At 39.4% G+C, this 18,682-nt stretch overlaps 1 protein-coding gene across 2 annotated transcripts; it reads right to left on the reverse strand.

Annotated features, from left to right (window-relative positions):
* Nucleotides 1–298: 298 nt before the first annotated feature.
* Nucleotides 299–18,108, reverse strand: thbs2a (thrombospondin 2a). Of its 2 annotated transcripts, XM_017413064.3 has the most exons (23): nt 17,725–18,105; nt 17,314–17,382; nt 16,509–17,062; nt 16,038–16,122; nt 12,296–12,495; nt 10,780–10,920; nt 10,603–10,696; nt 10,102–10,272; nt 9,165–9,341; nt 7,757–7,930; nt 7,066–7,193; nt 6,814–6,966; nt 5,756–5,974; nt 5,542–5,649; nt 5,170–5,329; nt 4,946–5,064; nt 4,630–4,864; nt 3,430–3,657; nt 3,072–3,343; nt 2,896–2,993; nt 2,663–2,802; nt 2,017–2,047; nt 299–1,679 (listed from the first exon to the last, which is right to left on the reverse strand). In XM_017413064.3, exons 2-23 carry the CDS (start codon nt 17,375–17,377, stop codon nt 1,676–1,678), a joined length of 3,555 nt encoding a protein of 1,184 aa, XP_017268553.1. In that variant the 5' UTR covers nt 17,378–17,382; nt 17,725–18,105; the 3' UTR covers nt 299–1,675. The 2 variants fall into 2 exon arrangements, with proteins under 2 accessions (XP_017268553.1, XP_017268554.1); XM_017413065.3 differs by lacking the exon at nt 2,017–2,047 and having other exon boundaries at nt 17,725–18,108.
* Nucleotides 18,109–18,682: the final 574 nt, after the last annotated feature.

An 18,682-nucleotide genomic window follows, 5' to 3' on the forward strand; every position in this document is an offset into this window, starting at 1 on the left:
TTACCTGTGGTGGCCATCTTGAGTCAGGTCTAGTGCAATTAAAGTTTGCACTAGACCACAGCTAAATGTTAGCTGACCAGTTGGAGCACTCATTAAAACAGAATAATGTATACTAAGTATGTGCTATGCAGATGTTTTTCCTAAACACAACAGTGTGTAGCTTGATAGCCAAAGATCTAAAAACATGTATAAAGTGTTTGCAAAAGTTATTTGTTTTTTTAATATTTATATGTATTGCACACACACAGAATTTTTTTAAAGATTGAAATATTACGCCCAAACCTGTCAGCTGCTAAAATGAAGTGGTGTAAAAATGTTTTATTTATGAAACAGAACAATTTACCAATCTCTGGAAACAAATGTGTATCTGACAACACAAATACAGAAAAAAACATGTACAATTTGTGCATTGCAACCTTTCAAGAACATTGGAATCAAGCAGGTAAGAACATAAATGATACACAGGATATACAGACTAATGACAACCAAATTAGAGACTCACATGCTCTCAGTCCACCTCGTACAGTCGCAGTCACACTTAGTCTTTAGAGATGTTCATCTGGACTCTTTTCTACCAACACTGTTTCACAACATTCACAAAATAAACCTAAAACTAACACGTGAATAAAAACGTATTTGCATTTTTTTTTGTACATTTTTTTTTATTTTTCTTCAAAATACAAAGTGACTATTGAACCTCAAACCCTCAAATGATGAGAAGTGACACAAGCACTTAAAAATGTAACAACCAATTTGGACCCGAAACCCTTTTTAAACACGAGTAAAAATGTTACAGTCACACCTTGATACATCTCTGAGGACAAGGGCTAGTCTAAAACTGAAAAACCAGACTCTCCTTCCTCCATCTCATACACAAACATCTGCTGTGTTTATTGTTGAAGCAAATTTTTAATATAGTTTTATGAAAGATTTCAAAAACTAACAAGTACAGAAAGTGCACGACAACACTTAAAATCTTGAGATAATGTAATATGTTCTCTTGATGTGATATTCAAATATATGTCAGTGTAAACAAATAAATAAATTATTTACAAACTAGCAAAAAAAAAATGCAAACAAAACAGGCAGAGCTTCAATAATTTACAAAAGAAAATATGGTACAGACTTAGTATAAACATCTTTGGCACTGCTGAAACTGTTCACTCAAGATCTCCATGAGAAATACGCCTTCAGGATGAGAAGAATGAGGACAAATAGTGATGGATTAAATGAATATTTCACTTACATGTTATGTCTGATAAAGTATCAACACTTGTTTGGCCAACAGACGAGTGAAAACAGAAAAACCAAGTCAAGAGTTAATACGGAATAAAAAATAAAATAAAAAAAACTGCAGGAAAGCACAAAGAGTTCCCTTGTAAGTTATGCCCTTGCAAGAAAGTGGTCACACAATGAGTTACAGAAATGTAAAATAAGTACATTAATTGTATTTAGATATTCTAAAGAGGCTTTTGAAAGCCCATTCACTCATATCAGTTTTTCTTTCTTGTATCAGTCACTGGGGAACCTGACGTCCGCTGTGATGTCGCCTGCAGTCGATGAATAAAGGCAAAGCATGTGAGTGTGCAAACTCTAACTTCCGTTGAAAGGGATGTTCGTTTGAAGAGATTCCTGTCTTTTGCCTTTTGACATTTCTTCTTACTCTTAAATTCAGTTATCTGCAAGAAGATTGGACAAAAATCATTATTGCTAAATTCAGAAATAAATCTGGGGCACGAAACTGACAACAAAAAGTGCCAAAATGCAGGAACAACTTGTGCAACATGGGCATTAAAGAAGCCTGTCTCCGGTACTGTGGCTGTGATTGTGAATAAGTGCTGCAGACATATTTTCAGCTGTTTAGTGCTCAGCAGAGAATATGAAGTCTTTGGACTGACGCACAAAGCCTTTCACAATGCATCTGGGGCATTGTGCATGGGCAAGCTGACAAACAGAAACAGCAATTTTTTTATTGCGTCACACAACACTCAAACAAGCAAACCCTCTCATTATTACCTTATGAACACTGTTGGAAACTCCGGCTTATCTGAGGTTTGAAAAACATGTTGAAGGTATAAATAAACGCTTTAACCACATTTACAAAAAACAACATTTGTTTAATTTTTGATACCCTACATGATTTGACATGTGTGGGTCACATAAACGTCTGTTAATGTGTTCATTAGAAAAATGGCAAGTTGTTGACATAAAAAGTTCCCCAACTTAATGACCAAATTAACATATGAACAAAATCCAATACACAAGTTAGAAAAAATAAAAAATAAAGATGTCAATGCTTCAAACTAAAGATTTTTTCTGATAACAAAAACCTCAATTATACAAGGGATCCCCAATCCTGGTCTTGGAGGGCCACTATTCTGCATATTTTAGTTGTTTCTCTGCTTTGACACACTTGATTTGAATGACTGATTAACAGGCCTCTGAACAACTTCAAGAGCTGGTGAAGAGCAGGGAAACAACTAAAACACGCGGGATAGTGGCCCTCCAGGACCAGGATTGGAGACTCCTGAATTACACTTTCTTTGTGTCTGTACAGCAATCTGTTGTTGCACATTTTAAAAAAAAAACACACATGCACAAGATTTTCCTCACAGACTCATACGAACATACTGGTGTTTTCAGAAAAGTGGTTCTTACTCACCTCTACACTCGTACTTGAGGTCGGAGAAGAAAACCAGCTCTTGCGAGAAGACGAACAAACCTAACCTCCCTCCGGCAAATGTCTTGTCATAAACTGGTCCTGAGTCAGCCATGATCTGCTTGCCTTCATAGACCACAACCCTGAAAAAATAGGTACAATACAACATTAGCAAATTGTTGTTTACTATAAGTAGGTCTGGATATATATACTGTAGATACAGTAGGTAGGTTTACCTTATAAAGCCAGTCTTTGGTCTATGGATGAGATGCCACCTATAAGCTGTGTAATCCTTCCAACCAATATTTTTGGGGTCATGCCACAAAGTGCGGACCTATACAAAACCATTCACAGAATCTAATATTAGATCAGCCTTTAAAACATACCACAAAGAATTTAGATTGCATCCTACCTGTCCTGCTGTGTTGCCTGTGTGCCACAAAGCGTTCCTGAGGTTTTCCCCAGTTCCTGTGGTTGAGTTGACGACTTTGAGCGAAACGCCCGAGATGCCAAAAGCTTTGGAGGGTTTGTCCTCCCAGTAAGTCTGTGTGATCTGCTTCCACATGACTACGTAGAAGCGCCCACTTGATTGATAGCCGAACACAAAGCCAGCATAGTCATCGTCTCTGTCTGTGTTCACATACATTGTTCCACTGAAGTCCACAGCATTGAACTCATCAAAACCTGCAATGGTGTAAAGGAAAAACAACAAAGACTTGTTACATCTTGGAGCTCAGTCAAAAGAAGTTCAACAATGAATTTCTGCTCACCTACTGCGATGCCTGGGTCAGAGTTGGCAGTCTGAACCAACTCTTTGCCCTGGTGTCTCACCACCCAATTGGGATCGATTTGAGTGGTTCCCTTAGGATCCAAGTGGACCATCTGGAACTTCCTGAAGTCTGTCACACTAATCGCATTGTTCTCTGGACACACATCGAGGATATCTGGGATGTTGTCATTATCAAAGTCGTCTTTGCATGCGTCCCCTCTTCCATCACCTGTTTCAAATGAAAACACATTAGTAGGGTTGACCTAATTTTGTACAAGTTGGAAAAAATAACTATAGCAGCTAACGTGAGTACCGTAATAGTGCCTCTGCAGAGACTGTTTGGAGCATTTGCCAAGTTAATAAGAAAAATGAACGGAAAAATGACAATTCCTGACAGGAAATTGGTTTTAATATCCTAGCCAAGTCTTTTAAAGCAAAACAGCCCACTTTTTATGCTGTGACAATTTCCACCGGTACTTATAAGGTAAAGCCTAAAGTCTAATGGAAGCTTGACTGCATGTCAGAAACTCTGGGAAGTTGCTAATGAGGAACACCGAATGAAAGTTGCTAACCTCCTTTTGTCAGCAGGTTGTTATATTGTACAAAGACCTCAAGCGGTTCTATTAAATTAACACTATCTGAAAAGCTTCAAGACTGTTAAAGCTTCATGTCTAAGGCCTTCCTACTTTGTGCTCTGCTTCCAGATACAGACAGCTGTACAAACTCCAGGTAACCTGGCTTTAATTAACCACTTTCGATTAATCACACACAAAGCTGAAAGCAAATAAAAACTTCACAACCTGGCGTGTACCCTTCTGGCCCTTTAACTAAACAGAATGACATCACTTGCACCAACCTGGCAATTTGATTCTTTCCACAACCACTAAATTTTACACCTGCTGCAGAGAGACTAATTACTGAGCATCTGGGAGGAATCAAAGACCAAATACACAGAAAATACCAGAGAAAATCTAGTATTAGATGACCAAGCGACACACTGTAGACCTAAAATATATTTTTAATTAGGCAAAAATGACACTAAACAAATAGTTAGCTTAGCATACAGGTATGTTTCAGAAACATTACAAATTTGGTGCTTTATGCACTGACATTTCTGTACCCATCAAACCTATGCTAAAAGAAAACAGCCTCCTGCTGAAGTTTTAATGCACTTTAAATCTTTAAAATGTTACATTCCTACCATCAGTATCCTCCTGGTCTTCGTTGGGTGTTAATCTACAGTTGTCTTTGTCATCAGGTATACCATCGTTGTCATCATCATAGTCACATGCATCTCCTTTCCCATCTTTGTCATGGTCTGCTTGGTTGGCATTGGCCACATAAGGACAGTTGTCTAAATTGTTCTGATGACCATCTTCATCAATGTCCTGGTTGTTATCACACTGATCTCCAACCAGGTCATTATCCACATCCGTCTGGTGGATAATAGAAAAACTCTATGTTATTACATCTATATGAGCACACTGTGTACCATTATTTGCAATGAGACACGTTACCTGGTCTGGGTTATGAAGCAATGGACAGTTGTCACATTGGTCTCCAACACCATCCATGTCTGTGTCCTTCTGGTCAGTGTTGTACACATAGGGGCAGTTGTCATTCTCATTGTGAATTTCTGGGGGTAAAAAAAACAGTTAATTTGAATATTGAGTTTTTATTTTATGGCAGAAGCATTATAATTAGTTGCCCCTGAACTCTGATATAAGCATAGCAAGTTTACCGTCTCCATCAATGTCCACTGCGCAGGCATCACCTTCGCCGTTATGATCAGTGTCTATCTGTGCAGGGTTGTGTTCGTATGGACAGTTGTCACAGCGGTCACCGACATCATCCTTATCAAAGTCAAACTGCCGAGGATTGTAAAGGAGGGCACAGTTGTCCTGTGGTGGAAGGTATAGGTTTGTTAAAAAGTTCATTATTATCTGAGATCTAAACTAGCTTGACCTGACAGTTGTATCAAATTTCACAGCATTTATTGGTTTAAAGTTCAATATGAGGATTCATTCTGTTTTAAATCAAGTATATTGTTTTTTGTGCTACAAAATTATTATTCCTAATGGGATAAGTTTGTAAACCTCTAAAAGTTACATACCCTGTCATCTGGGATTCCATCATTGTCGTCATCCTTGTCACAAGCATCTCCTTGACCATCTCTGTCAAAATCTTCTTGTCCAGAATTGGGAAGATTAGGGCAGTTATCCTGAAGCATAAACAAGAGTGAAAAGTTTAGGAGTTTTCCCAGGTGAGTTTGGAGTCACCACAGAGTTAGCAGCATCAAACTTGAAATATCAAACTGGAAGAAATACCTTCTTGCAGTGATAAGTAGAGTTGGCACCACACACAAGGTTCTGATTGGGCCATCCATCCAAGTCTGAGTCTTCGCCGCATATAAAACCATCTCCAGCGTAGCCCGTACGACACTCACATTTGTACATCGGGTCACTGAAGTGGTTGATGTAGATGCATTCAGCATACTTGTGACAGTTGTGGGTCTTGTCTTTACACGGGTTCTCTGGCTCACATACCTAAAAAGCAAAAATGAAAGAAGTATGCATCAGTTTAGATCTGACATCAGCCAGCTTTAAAAGCAACATGCTGAAAAAATATAAAAGATGTCTCTTTAATGTGTTTTTACTTTGTTTTCATTTTATTGTCAGCCATGTAAAAGTCTAAAATGCTTATTTTATCTTTCAGTCCCAGCAGCTCTCCTTTAAAAAGGCCTCCTTTAGACTGAGGGATATGGTAAATGAAAGTGACGGGTTAGGGAAGGAATTCTGTACAAAGCCAAAGTGCGAGGCACTTCTGGGCACAGTTGATTTTATGAGATCCTATTTAATGCCATCCTACATCCCACTGTGAACTACTGTTGCACCTTTACGACAGTGCAAGGTATTCACAGCTGCCATTCATTACCACAGGATGAACTGAACTGCAGTTTGGATGTGACTCCATGAGCTCACGAAGCCCAATATGACAGCAAGTACGGGCCTTTGATCAAAACTGTGAAATGGAGCATCTTCATGCCAACAATGAGACAATTCACCTTTTTTCCAAATCAGTTAGTGCGTTTGGGGATAAGCCAAACTGAAATCACAGACAGGCAGCTTCAGAGGCTAAAAAGTGTCAAAATGAACCATGAGGAATGCTATATGGTATGTTTTTCTTTTCAACTCAATTAATTTAGTGATCATATAAGAGAGGAAAACAGCTGTGTCCCAATTAAATGTAACAAGTATGGCATGTTAAATTACATATACGACAGTAAAAATGTATCCTTTATGACTTCACTTTAGACCTTTTAAGTAAAAATATCAGCATCTAAATGAAAATATAATTTACAGAACAGATCTTAACACCAACTTACTTGTTTGTTCCTCTTGGCAGCCTCAATACCCATACCGAAAGGCTGATTGCCTTTGTAGCGCTTTGGACAGGGCAGGCAGTGGAAACCTGGATCTGTGTTGATGCAACGCTGCGTTCCACTCACTTTGTAGCAAACATCAGACACCATGTCACACTAGAAAACAGAATAAATAAGTCCATCAGCAAAAACATGTCCAAATGAAGTGTCTAAAGCCGAGTGGCTTTTACATGTAAGAAATGCTGTGACTTTTACCTCGTTAATATCCTCACAATGGGAACCGTTGCCACGAAAACCAGCAGGACATGGGCCACATTCCCAGGACCCATCTGGAGAGCTGCTGCAGTCAACTCCTCCAAAGCAAGGGTTAGACAGGCAGCCATCTGTGAGAGGAGTTAGATGAGTGGAAACAAACAAGGAAAACTGATGTAAATGTTGGCATACATGTGTAGTTAATCTCCAAATTATTTAGCTCGAATTATTCTTCTTCCTCCCAACTTTGTCTTGAAAAAAAAAAAAAAATCTGCTTTCAATAAATGATGTGTCTCTGAGCTTTAACTGATGCATTCATTCAAAAATATGTGACAAATGTCGAGTGTGGTAGCTCTAGTCGGCCGGTAGCTGTACTGCAGAGTAGGGACAGAGTTTCTTTGAGCTCACTGTTAGCATGCTCATACTATATGAGCAAAACTTGTCTCATAGCTGTCTGATTGAAATGCCATCAATCCGCAGATATTTGGTCCATAAGTTTGACTCAAAGATTCAAATGTTTTTCAACTTTGAGGTAAAGGAGAATGTATGACTATTGGAAGAGATGCACAAATTTAAAAAGAAAGCCTTCAATAGATGGAGATATTGTTGGCTTAATCAGCATCCAGACACTGACTTATTTAGAGCCTGTTGCCTCCATAAATAAATTTATTTGAGCTAAATGAACATTACTCACCAATGGGGCAGTCCTCCTTGTTGCAGCTGTCGCTGTCTGTGATCTCACCAATACACTTTTTCCCACCATACTGAGGCTGAGGGCTGTTACACTCCCGTGATCGACTTTTGATTCCTCCTCCACACGTTGCAGAACAAGTTGCCCATGGAGACCATGGTCCCCAACCACCATCAACTAAAAAGATTCATATATTAGATGCACATTTCCTTAAGAAAAAAAAAAAAATCAACCATTTGCCATATTTCCCATTTTGTTGCTTTACAATCTACACTCTAACTAAATATGTTTAGAGATTTTGTGTGATATAATAGAGACTAGGGATTTTTTAATAAATCCAAAAAATGAAAAAATATGTAAACCAGAGTGTGAATTTGTAGTATCAGGTCATACTGTAATATTACTTCACCCCTAAGGTAAATCTACCTTTATATAAAAATAAAATAAGTTTTTTTCTTGTGAAAAACCCATAAGGCTATATGATTCAATATTGAGCATCCTTCTGTATGCTCTTGTTAGTCTCTCACATTGTTGTGTAGTAATCTTGACCAACTTGTCTTTACAATATTGCTTAATTTATTGAGGTTACTAGCTTTTATTGATGCACAGCTCTCTTAATGTCCTGCCACAGCATTTCTATCACATACAGTAACTGAATATGCACTCATCAAAAAAGACCATAAGAAAAAGGACCTCTTTAAACAGATCAGTTCTTAAGAAATACAGATTTTAATACAAAAATTTGAAAACAACAGCAATGATTACTGAAGATATTAGAAAGTAGAGATCAAAGCTTGGAGATTCTCTATGTAAGGACACTTTAGCATGCATATTTAGGGTTTAAAATGGTCCAGATGTAGACTATAGGAACCTATCCATCCTAAATCCAAAGCAGCTTTGTTTTGAAGAATTAGCAAAAAGTCTTCAGGTAAGTTTAGCCATAATAATAGAGATATTGAAAAAGTAGAGGCGATGAATACAGTACATGTGCTGTTTTTTTAACATCTTTTTGTTGTTTGTCTTGCAATGATAAATATTTTAAACACTCAAAGCGGTAGCATGTTGAGCTGATTATATAATACAAACACCACATCTGTATTTCCAGGTTGTAAAGCAACAAAGTAGGAGGAAAAGTCTCTGCACTGGCACTGCATTTCATTACATAAAATCTTTAACTCTTGATATATAAACAAACTCCAAAATGACTGCAGACACAGAAATAACGAACTTAATACATCGAAAAAACATACTGAGCTGATTTTGGTCAACGTTTCCCAAGAAGACTGACAGAAAGCCAGTCTAAAGCACACGGGAATGTTGCCCAAGGGGATCCAAAGACATGTGGACACAATAGGTGCTCTAACAAAGCTGCTTCTTGTTGAGAAATTCCTTCTTTAGCTGAGGTACTCACTTGGACATGGCTTGGCAGTGCACTTCTGAGTCTCTCTTCCACTCCCCTCGCAGTCTTTGCCCCCCAGCTGTGGCAGGGGAGCGTTGCAGTGCCGTATTCTGGTGATCTGCCCTTCCCCACAGGTCACAGAACAAGATGACCACGGAGACCACAAACTCCACCCTCCGTCTTGGCGGACTGTGCATGGAACATCACAGAAGCAGAGCGCATCAAAACACACATTTCCTCTAGTTTTCCAATCAATCAAAAAGCTTCAGACATTTGTTAATAAACACAGAATGATACTGAGAAGGGTTGCCCACTTTAAATATGTTAGAGCCAGTATTTATGGCATTGTGGGATTTCCAAGTGGTTAGGCTGATTCTGTAATTCACATAGAACCAAAGTAAGGTTTGCTGCAAGCAATAACACATGCCGATCCAATAACCCATCAAATACCCAATTCATCAGCTTCAGCCTCCAGCGAAAATCTAGCAGTATCACCCCACCTCATATGTGGCACAGCCTATTAAAAGATCCAGTATTTCTTTATATTTTTGCATGAAGGATAGTGGTGAGTCATTGGAGTGAGGAACACCCTTTCAGCCAGTGATTTATTTGGAATTAACTTTGACTGGGCACACCCCACAACCCAACCATGACATCCAGCTCCACACTCTCATTCAGCCACACTGTGGTGGATCCAGATTTATGGAGGAGCGAACTCAGTGTTTTGCATTTTGAAGGATCCCAAACTCATTTGTAACTGCAGCGTGCTTATTTTTACGATGTTCTTGCTTCCCATATGTCATACTATGTTTGTTTTAGATTATTGTTAGTGGCAATTAAGCACATGCTTCTCAACAATACTCCAGCACTGAGGCAGGAACTTCTGGATACCACATTTAAAAAGAAAACTGAAAAAGATTTGACAAACTTGTGAAAAAAATATACCAACCACGGCTGTCACATTTGCCCAGGCTACACTTGCGGGTCTGGATAGAGGCTCCGCTGCAGGGGTTGCTGGTTGCATCACATGACCGGCCCCTCTGTTGAGTCCCTATCCCGCAGGTGACTGTGCACTCTGTCCATTCTGACCAGGGGGACCAGCCGTCCTCACTGTCTTTAGCTGGAGGAAGTAACATACTTTTACTTCTTACTGCACACAAAACACTTTCACGCCATTAAACAAATTGTCAAAGTAATGAAAAAAGATGACTCCAGCTTTTATTTTTTTATGTCACTCTGTTTATCAGATGACTTCATCTGAGAAACCCACAGAAGCCATTCTTAGTGTCAATAAATATGCGGTTTATTCCCACAGACAAACTGGCTGCAGAGGTCCTGTGTTATTAAAGTTTAACGTCAATGGAATATTGTTTTTATGGCACATTGCACCATCATTTTCTTTTTTTTTAAAAAAAGCATGTTTGCAACAGTTTGTATGCTGACTACTTACGCATGCACACGGGGCAGCACTCTCCATCAATTAAAGAGGGGCTGGCACAGGCAACTGGTGGGCATGTGATTTGATGACACACAATTTTGGACTCCTGCGATCAATACATTTTATAAATCCATCAAGTTTACAGATACCCACAGTAAATTTGCATATTTCTGTATGACTTGGCACTACCTGGCAGGTACATTTAGTGCAGCTGTCTACAACCCAGTCTTCCTTGTCCTCAAACAGACGCCCGTCCTGCCAGCACATGTTTTTCTCTTTAGAGTCCTTTATTCTCCCGAGGGCCTCCTTCATGACCGTGTTCTCCTCTGTCTGAACACACAGCAGCAGATTTGCAGTCAGAAATGATTGAAACACACATGAAAAAAAGGTATATGGTTAGTGGTAAATGCCAGATTCAAATGCAGACAAACTATGAGCTCTTAAGAGGTTACACAAAGTAGTGAAAGGAAGAGTAAATGTTTATGTAGATTATTTGTACATTATTTATGCTGTCAGTTTAAAGAGATTATTTCAGAAATTTTGTAATAGGGTCTGTGGCAAGCTTCTAAACAGTTAATTTAATATCTTACCTGTTACAGATAGCTCTTTGAGTCAGTTTGGACCAGACTGACAAGCTAACGCCTAGTTTGATCAGGGTCAGTTCAAAGCGAATTTCTGATATCTTAAAACAAATCCTTTCACAAGGTTTTCAGAATTTTCCACAGCACCACACTTCAAAAGATGCAAAGTATCTCTTTGAAGCCAAACATAGGATCCAGTTATAATTTTGGCCAATTCATTCTTGAATCATACTTACATCCCTCTGCGGACCCAGTGATACCAGTGAGGTAGACACTACCTTATAATTTTAGTATCGCTTTCTTTCTTCTTGCCTCTGAAGGGATCAATCTTGCTAAAAAAAAGACTAAAATTGTACAAAAAATACAAAAACAAAAAAACTTCTCGACTCTGATTGCAATGAGACTTCATCTCATGGTTGTGGTTTTGACAACTCTTAGCTTTTTTCCATCCGTATTGCTTTACTAAAAAGAAAACAAACTGCTAAAAAAGAGCTGCTTAGTTATTCACATTACAACCTCCAACCTACTTGGAGACCAGGGGATTTCTGCTTGGACTCTTTCAAACTTGGGAGCTGTCAGTCGATTAAGCCACTGCCAAAGATCTGAGCGTATGACTGTGGGCTTCTTCGTGAGCAGGGGAACAGCAATAAGCAGCACTAGACTCTAAGACACCACTCGGTCTGGAAGAGCCTCGGGGACCCTTCTCATACCAACCTCGTTTTTTCCCCCCAAGGTTCATGCCCAGACTCTTATTGCTAGGAGGCTCCCAGAGGAAACACACGAGCTGTTCAAACAAGGCCAGACATTAGACTGGACCGAGTCACTGCCAGGGGAACACTTCCTATGTTCGCATGTAACATGTCATAAAATGTGTCTGACTCACGCTGCCACAGATAGCAGGAGTGAAACGGGTTCAATTATCACACGCTGCTCTTTAAACCTCTTACTTTCTGGCGAGTACACAAAAGAATGCAACATTTATCCTAAAAAGTACAATTTCTTTCTTTACACAAAGGCAGATTTTGCATTAATCACTAAAACTGGCTGCTCTAAAGCAAACACCAGATTCAAATATTTGTTTAATGCTGCCTATGAGAGACACACTTGTTACTTTTACAACTCACCACTTTTTGCAAGCCATCAATGAGATTACTGACAACAACGCGGAGGCCTTTGAGCTCCTGGAACATGGTGCTAAGTTCCTCACATGAGCGTTCGCACATATCTGCGCCCAGGTCGTCTGTCTTCTGACCTATGATGTTTGTTGTGATGGAAGGACTCACATCCACGACTTCTGTGCTCTCACTCACAACATTTTCATTATCTGAAAGAGAGAGAAAAGCGATCTAGTGAGTTAAATTTCCTGTTTTGTTGAAGCTTGCCAAAGCATCATAAACAGATCATAAACATTACTGCAACTGCAATGTTTATTACATTCCTAAAATGAGATGTGCAGTCAGCGGCAGTGTTTGATTACAATAATGTTATCGCTTGTGAGCGTGTGCGTGCATTTATTTATTTGTTTGGAAAATAGCTTGTTAACCACTGAGCACATTTGAAGGAAACTCTCAAAAAGCTCTTATTGGATGGACATCTACCACTAATTAACATTTAAAGTACACCGGATTCAACATGGCTGCCACAGCTAATTGACTTAAGTGAACACAAAAATGGTTTTAACGTAGTCCGTTTTGCAGACACAGAGGTAAAATCTGGTGTGGTAGTAGCTGACAGTCATGCCCATCACATATTTTGAGTGCTCACAGATTGTGCAAGATTGAAACTTTAGCAGTAACTGTTAAGGTGAATACTGTATGCTTGTTAGCAAAATATCTCATGAACCAGTGGGTGGATTTTGGGGAAACTCACATCTACAACTGATTTTTTAGGGTCAACTTGATTTGAGATGACTGCCACAGCTAATTAACTTTAGCAAACCCAAAAATTGGCTGTAATTCAGTCGGTTTTAAAGATATTAAGCTGATATTTGGTGTGGTAGTAGCTGAGAATCCTCCCCATCACATATCCGGAGCACTACCAGGATCATTGTTTAAAACTCTGCCATGTGCACTCATTTAAAGAAGGCTAGTTTCATTAGGAAATGCATCTGTCTGAATTCTTGATGGTAAATCTTTTTCTCAGAGAGCATTTTTTGGCTGTAGGAGAACAAGAGAAGATGGCAGTGATTACATGATTAAAAAAATATAGCCACAAATCCCCCAGACCTTTTGAAATGAGTAAACACTTCCAACAGGCTGGAGTGACCACACAAACAGAATTACACTGGATTTATCAAATCCTGGTTACCGTCACGGTTCATGTTAGAACCTCATCCTTCACAACTGCTAACTGCTGGGTGGTTTTCGGGTCATAATGAGGCTAAATGCTAAATTTTCTTTACACACTCAACACATGTGGAGCAGGATATCCAGCTAAGCATAACGTCTCTAACAGCTGGGATATTTGCACAACACAAACAGGCAAATTATACAAGTTGCACAGCAGGAAAGGGCAGCTTTTGTAGGTGCTGTTTGCAGTGAACCCTTTTTAACATAACCACCCACATTTCCATGGTTTCATCTCTATTTTCATTAACCTTGTTGAAACTCAATAGAGCCGAACTTTAATTACAACATAATGTGTGATTTTCAAATTAAACAAGACGCAGATTCAGTCAATGCAGAGCACATATCTGCAACTGGCGTGGATGTCGCTATGTAAATTGGTGAAGAATAATGACAGATTGGGGGCTCTAAATCAAACAGTCATTCGAACTGCCAAGTGATGTCCAGCTATGTTTTATTTCCTCTGCAGCCTGCCAGATTCATTTAAATCTCAGGAGGGATTGTCTGCGAAAGCATTTAGCCGCTCTCCTCTCCCCCGATTCTTGATTTTGTCAAAGTAGAGAGAAAAAAGACTTGTAAAAGAGCAAAACGCCGGGCTAATTTTAATGCTACTCATTAATGTCCAGTGTGACAGTTTTTATGAGTGTGGCGTGTGGTTTTATGAGTGACTTTTTGCATTAAACTCTACTGGTGAAGAAGTTTGACTGGTACCAGCCAACATGCAGAATGCAGAGGGTGTTCAGTGAGGTTATGAACTGTAAATATTTTACCTGTTGTAGAAATCTTTTTTGAACAACATAATTTTGGTGAAACAGAGTTTATAGCACAAATAGATTAGATTAAATGTAGAACAATTACTTGGCCAACCAATTTGATCGGTTCATATTTGCCACTTTAAAAAAAAAGTTGGCATCCGTCCATGCCTGTGCATGCTTAAGCTATCATAAAGTAGGAAAATGAAGCTGCAGCAGCTATAATCAGCTCACTGTAGCCAACTATTTAGTTATTTTAAGCAAGTATGCTCTTTTATGCATTTTTTTAAGTGTCCAAGTTTTTCTAAGTGTTAAGCAATTATTTTATATTTTTATGAAATGGAAAATATGTATTGGCCAGAAAAAATAATATATTGATGTTATATATCAGCCACAGTCTGCTCTGATATCTAAAGATCTGTATTGTTATCAGCCATTGAAAAATCTGTATTGGTCAACCTTTAAATTGTAAATAACACTAGTTTATAAACTTTTACATTACATAGTTATTTACATAGAATATATAGAATATGTAAATGCAAATAGTGGCAGCAGCTAGCTGTAGCACTTTCAGTGCAACCTAGGGCACTTCTGTCAGAAAAACTGTTTTATATAAAACTGACTAGTAATGTAAAGGTTTATAAATCATTGGTCGCCTGAGCCACGATGAAACTGTTGAGACTGGAGTCGTTTTAAGACTTCAACAGTCCAGTTTGGTCTTGGCTCTGCTCGGACTAACCATTAGCTTATCAATCTGGTCAGAATTACGCTCTACTTTCCCAAACTGAGCTTGTTTAAATAGCCATCTGCAACAGGTAAGATATTTCATTGTTTATAACCTTTCCACAGAACACTACCGCAAAAGACTTGAACTTTCCCCATGATTTGAACCATGGTGACATTTGTTACACAAATAAACTTCTTTAGTTGGAATTCAGCACTTCTTATAGCAACAAATATGCAAATATGCAGCAACTGCTGTGACAGACAACAAAATGCCCAATTCGTATAGATTCACTTTGTCTAAACACACCAAAAACAGAGCTTCCAGGTCTGGTCATCTGTTTGAATGTTCCAACAGACAGCTAAGTACAGATTTACTCTAATACCTTTATATGAGTAGTTGAAGCTTTTCTTCTTGTTAGCCCTGCTAAGGATCAGTAGGTCTTTATTCATCATGTGAGCCAGACCTCAGCTGAGAAATGCAACCCAATCATCCAATTTATGACCTCACTGTGTACGTGTGTGAGCAGCTGGAAGTGGAAGCTCTGTGATCTGCAGCATCGCCTTCAACTCTCCCTTTTTCTGTTTTCCTTCCCAGGATATTATCCCAAGTCCTCTGCCAGTGAAAATAAATGTAAGCATCTGTATTACTTTTTTTGTTCACTGTTCAACCTCAAGCCCCTGCATCCACTCTGCTGTTTCTATAAACATGAAGAGGGAGCCGGTGGGAGACCCCGCCAAGCTTTTTTGACCCATTAATAATAAAATCCAGCTAAATTCATAAGTCAGGAGATTTTGTTAGCTTCATACTTAACAAAACACAGATATTATCTGTTGGGGGTTTGCATGTGAAAGAGTTTCCAAATCACATCTGCAAGGTATCAGACTCAAAACTGTTTGTAGTTACAATAAGTTTGACTCACATTTTGAGTTTTGAAAACGGCACAAAAAAAAGCTTTTACAGTGCATTAGGGAACTTTGGATAAATGCTCTTTTAACTGCAACATTTACAATAATTACCCACCAAATAAACACTCAGCTCTCACCTTGTTTCATCACCTGGCAGTCTCTGCTCAGGAGGACATCTTCCACAGAGGTATCAAAGATGAAACGCACATTCTGAAGAAGGCCCTGGTACGTAAGAGAAGTTGGTTAACATCTTAAAAACACATTTTGACTCCTAGAACTCATTTCAGATAGAACATAGGTTTATAATTTTAAATATTTTAGTCAGAACCCAGCATGGAAACTTCCTTGTGAACTAGTCGACCTCATTTTTACAACCACAAGAAAACAGAGTGTAATTTTGGAGTCTTTTCCTTACAAAAAGGTCTGAGTAGCACAGAGCCACCCTGCCATAAGCTAAAGAAAGATTTTGTTAGTCTTTTTGAACCAGTTGTTTAAGTTGGACTGTATTTAGACACTATGTAAAGACCATGATTGTGTTTCTTATGAGGTGACCAGGAGGGTTCTCACATTCTGGGAAGTCCTCAACCAACTCAAAGCCTCTGTCTTACCCTGAAGTGATTCTCCCGAATGGATCCCTTTGCCACATACATCCGGCTTCCCTCGGCCTGCAGATGTTCGTAGAACGGCTCATCCAGGATGAAGCTGTCTATCAGGCTGCAGCCCACGAACAGGTTTGCAGTCTCCCCGTGAATGTGAAGCGTGATGTTCTTCCAATGCGAGTCAGACAGGTCCACGTCCTCGAACGAGACCACATTCTGCGAGCCGTCCACCCAGTAAATCAGATCCAGAGTGTTGGCCCGTCCGTTGGACACGATCTCAAACTGCCTCCGACCATCAGGGCCCTCCAGACCGATCAGGGTCCCCCGCGAGGAGCGATCCTGGCGGATGCTGGCGACGAACACAAAGCCCTCGTTGTTTTGGATCTGTCGGAGGATTTGTTTTAGTATGGGGGGGCTGACCGGAGGCAGGTGGTCAAAGCGGATAAAGCGGTAGGCAGGGATGTCAGAGTTTTGGCCCCGGAACTGTTTGGCCCCAAGAGTCTTGCGTGTGATGTGGCTTATTTCAAACAAGTCGAAGGACATCTCATCCTCCTGCTCTCCATCTTAAAAATCAGACAAAAAGAGGATGAGGATACACAGACAGGTTAGTTTAGAGGTAAAAAAAAAAAAGAAAAAGGAAAAAAAAACTCATGAACTTTTTGAAAATTATATAAAAAGGGAGAAAAAAACTGGTGTTAAATTTTCTATCATTTCAAAATCATTGATGACAATGAAATAAAACAGCTCGTAGCACTGATTTGCTATATAGGTTTTTAAATACTTTAATGACATTAATTCACATATTTCCACTCACCTTGAGGTGTTACTTGATGGAATGTAGATAGGAGCAACAAGAAGAGACTTCTCCTGAGAAGCATTTTTCCTTTATAAAAAAACAAATAAATTGTATTATTTCTTTTCTTTAGAGGGGGTTCATTCCTTGTTTAACATCCAAGAGTCAATGTTGAGTTTGGACTTTTTTTTTTCTTATATCAATAGATGCAATAAAGTTAATTAATGCAGTAACAGAGGGGTAAACTAATACATGTTAAAATAAACAGCATATAGAATGTGCAAAAGATTTTGTTTTGGAGATGAAATAAAAGTAGATTTTCAGATGTTTCTTTTGGTGCTGTAGGATTGCCATCAGCTGTATCCACACTCACACAAAGAAAAGAAAAAAAATCGGTCAGAAACTCATCCGTCCAAATTAAGTCTAACTTACCTGAATACTATTATTTTTTTCAATTTCTGAGAAGTATCCGCCAACAAGGGGGAAAAAACTGCAAATGAAAAGTTGTTTGATGGTTTGCACCCAGGATGAACTGAATGAAATGAGGATGCTCCCTGCAAACCCTGTGCGTAAAAATAAAAAAAACGCGCTTAAGTCCACTTTGGTTCCCTACATCCAGAGTCTGGAGGGTCTGAGGCTCCGAGGCTCCCACCTCCCCCCTCTTATATGTGGAGGCTCGCGGAGAGCCTGTCAGTCACCGTACCCCGGGTATGATCGGTTTGCGGCCGGTTGTTAAGAGACAGAGTTACATAAATATCTTCCGATGTGTTGCGTGATTTTCTTATCCGCGCTCAGACACTGTGGTTGGTAGCCTTCAAAGAGGGGGAAGTAGGGGGGGTGAAGAGTGGCCCCTCCTCTCCCGTGTCCCACCTTGATGCCCACCCGTCCCTCCCTGAAAAGCCAGCAGCCCCACACTGCGCCTGCAGCTGAGTCACTGATTCTGCGAAAGAGATGGAGAGGAGGGGGAGAGCCCGAAACCAGATCAGGGCGCAGTCTGGAGACCTTCTGAATTTAAAGGGCCTAGCATTTTTTATTTTTATTTTTTGTAAGAATGCATATTGATCGCTGCCTTTCAGGGCAAAGTTTTGAATCAGGATCATTTTATGTTGAGAAATGGAGTCGTGGCCGTTATGCGGAAACGATATTAGGAAATGTCACCCTCAGATTAAGTGTTGTGACTGACTCTCAGCTACTACCAGACCAAAAATCCAGTCAGTATGTGTCAAAGTAGTTGAGTTATAGTTATACTTGAGTTTTGTGCTTTTAAAGTCAGTTACCTGTGGAAGCCATCTTGAATTGAGTTGACTCCAAAAGTTAATCGGTTATACCCAACACTTACTTTAAGAGTTTCATTCAAGTTTGTCCTCTGGTTTATGAGATATTTTACAAC

This window comes from Kryptolebias marmoratus, linkage group LG22, assembly GCF_001649575.2.
Source record: "Kryptolebias marmoratus isolate JLee-2015 linkage group LG22, ASM164957v2, whole genome shotgun sequence".
Classification (NCBI taxonomy): domain Eukaryota; kingdom Metazoa; phylum Chordata; class Actinopteri; order Cyprinodontiformes; family Rivulidae; genus Kryptolebias; species Kryptolebias marmoratus.

Coding starts and splice junctions, on each gene's coding strand:
- thbs2a (XM_017413064.3), bottom strand. CDS start 17,377: ATGCTTCTCAGGAGAAGTCTCTTCTTGTTGCTCCTATCTACATTCCAT. Junction 12,496..16,037: donor CTGCCAGGTGATGAAACAAG/GTGAGAGCTGAG, acceptor TCTCTCTTTCAG/ATAATGAAAATGTTGTGAGT. Junction 2,048..2,662: donor CCTCAAGTACGAGTGTAGAG/GTGAGTAAGAAC, acceptor TTCAAACCTCAG/ATAAGCCGGAGTTTCCAACA.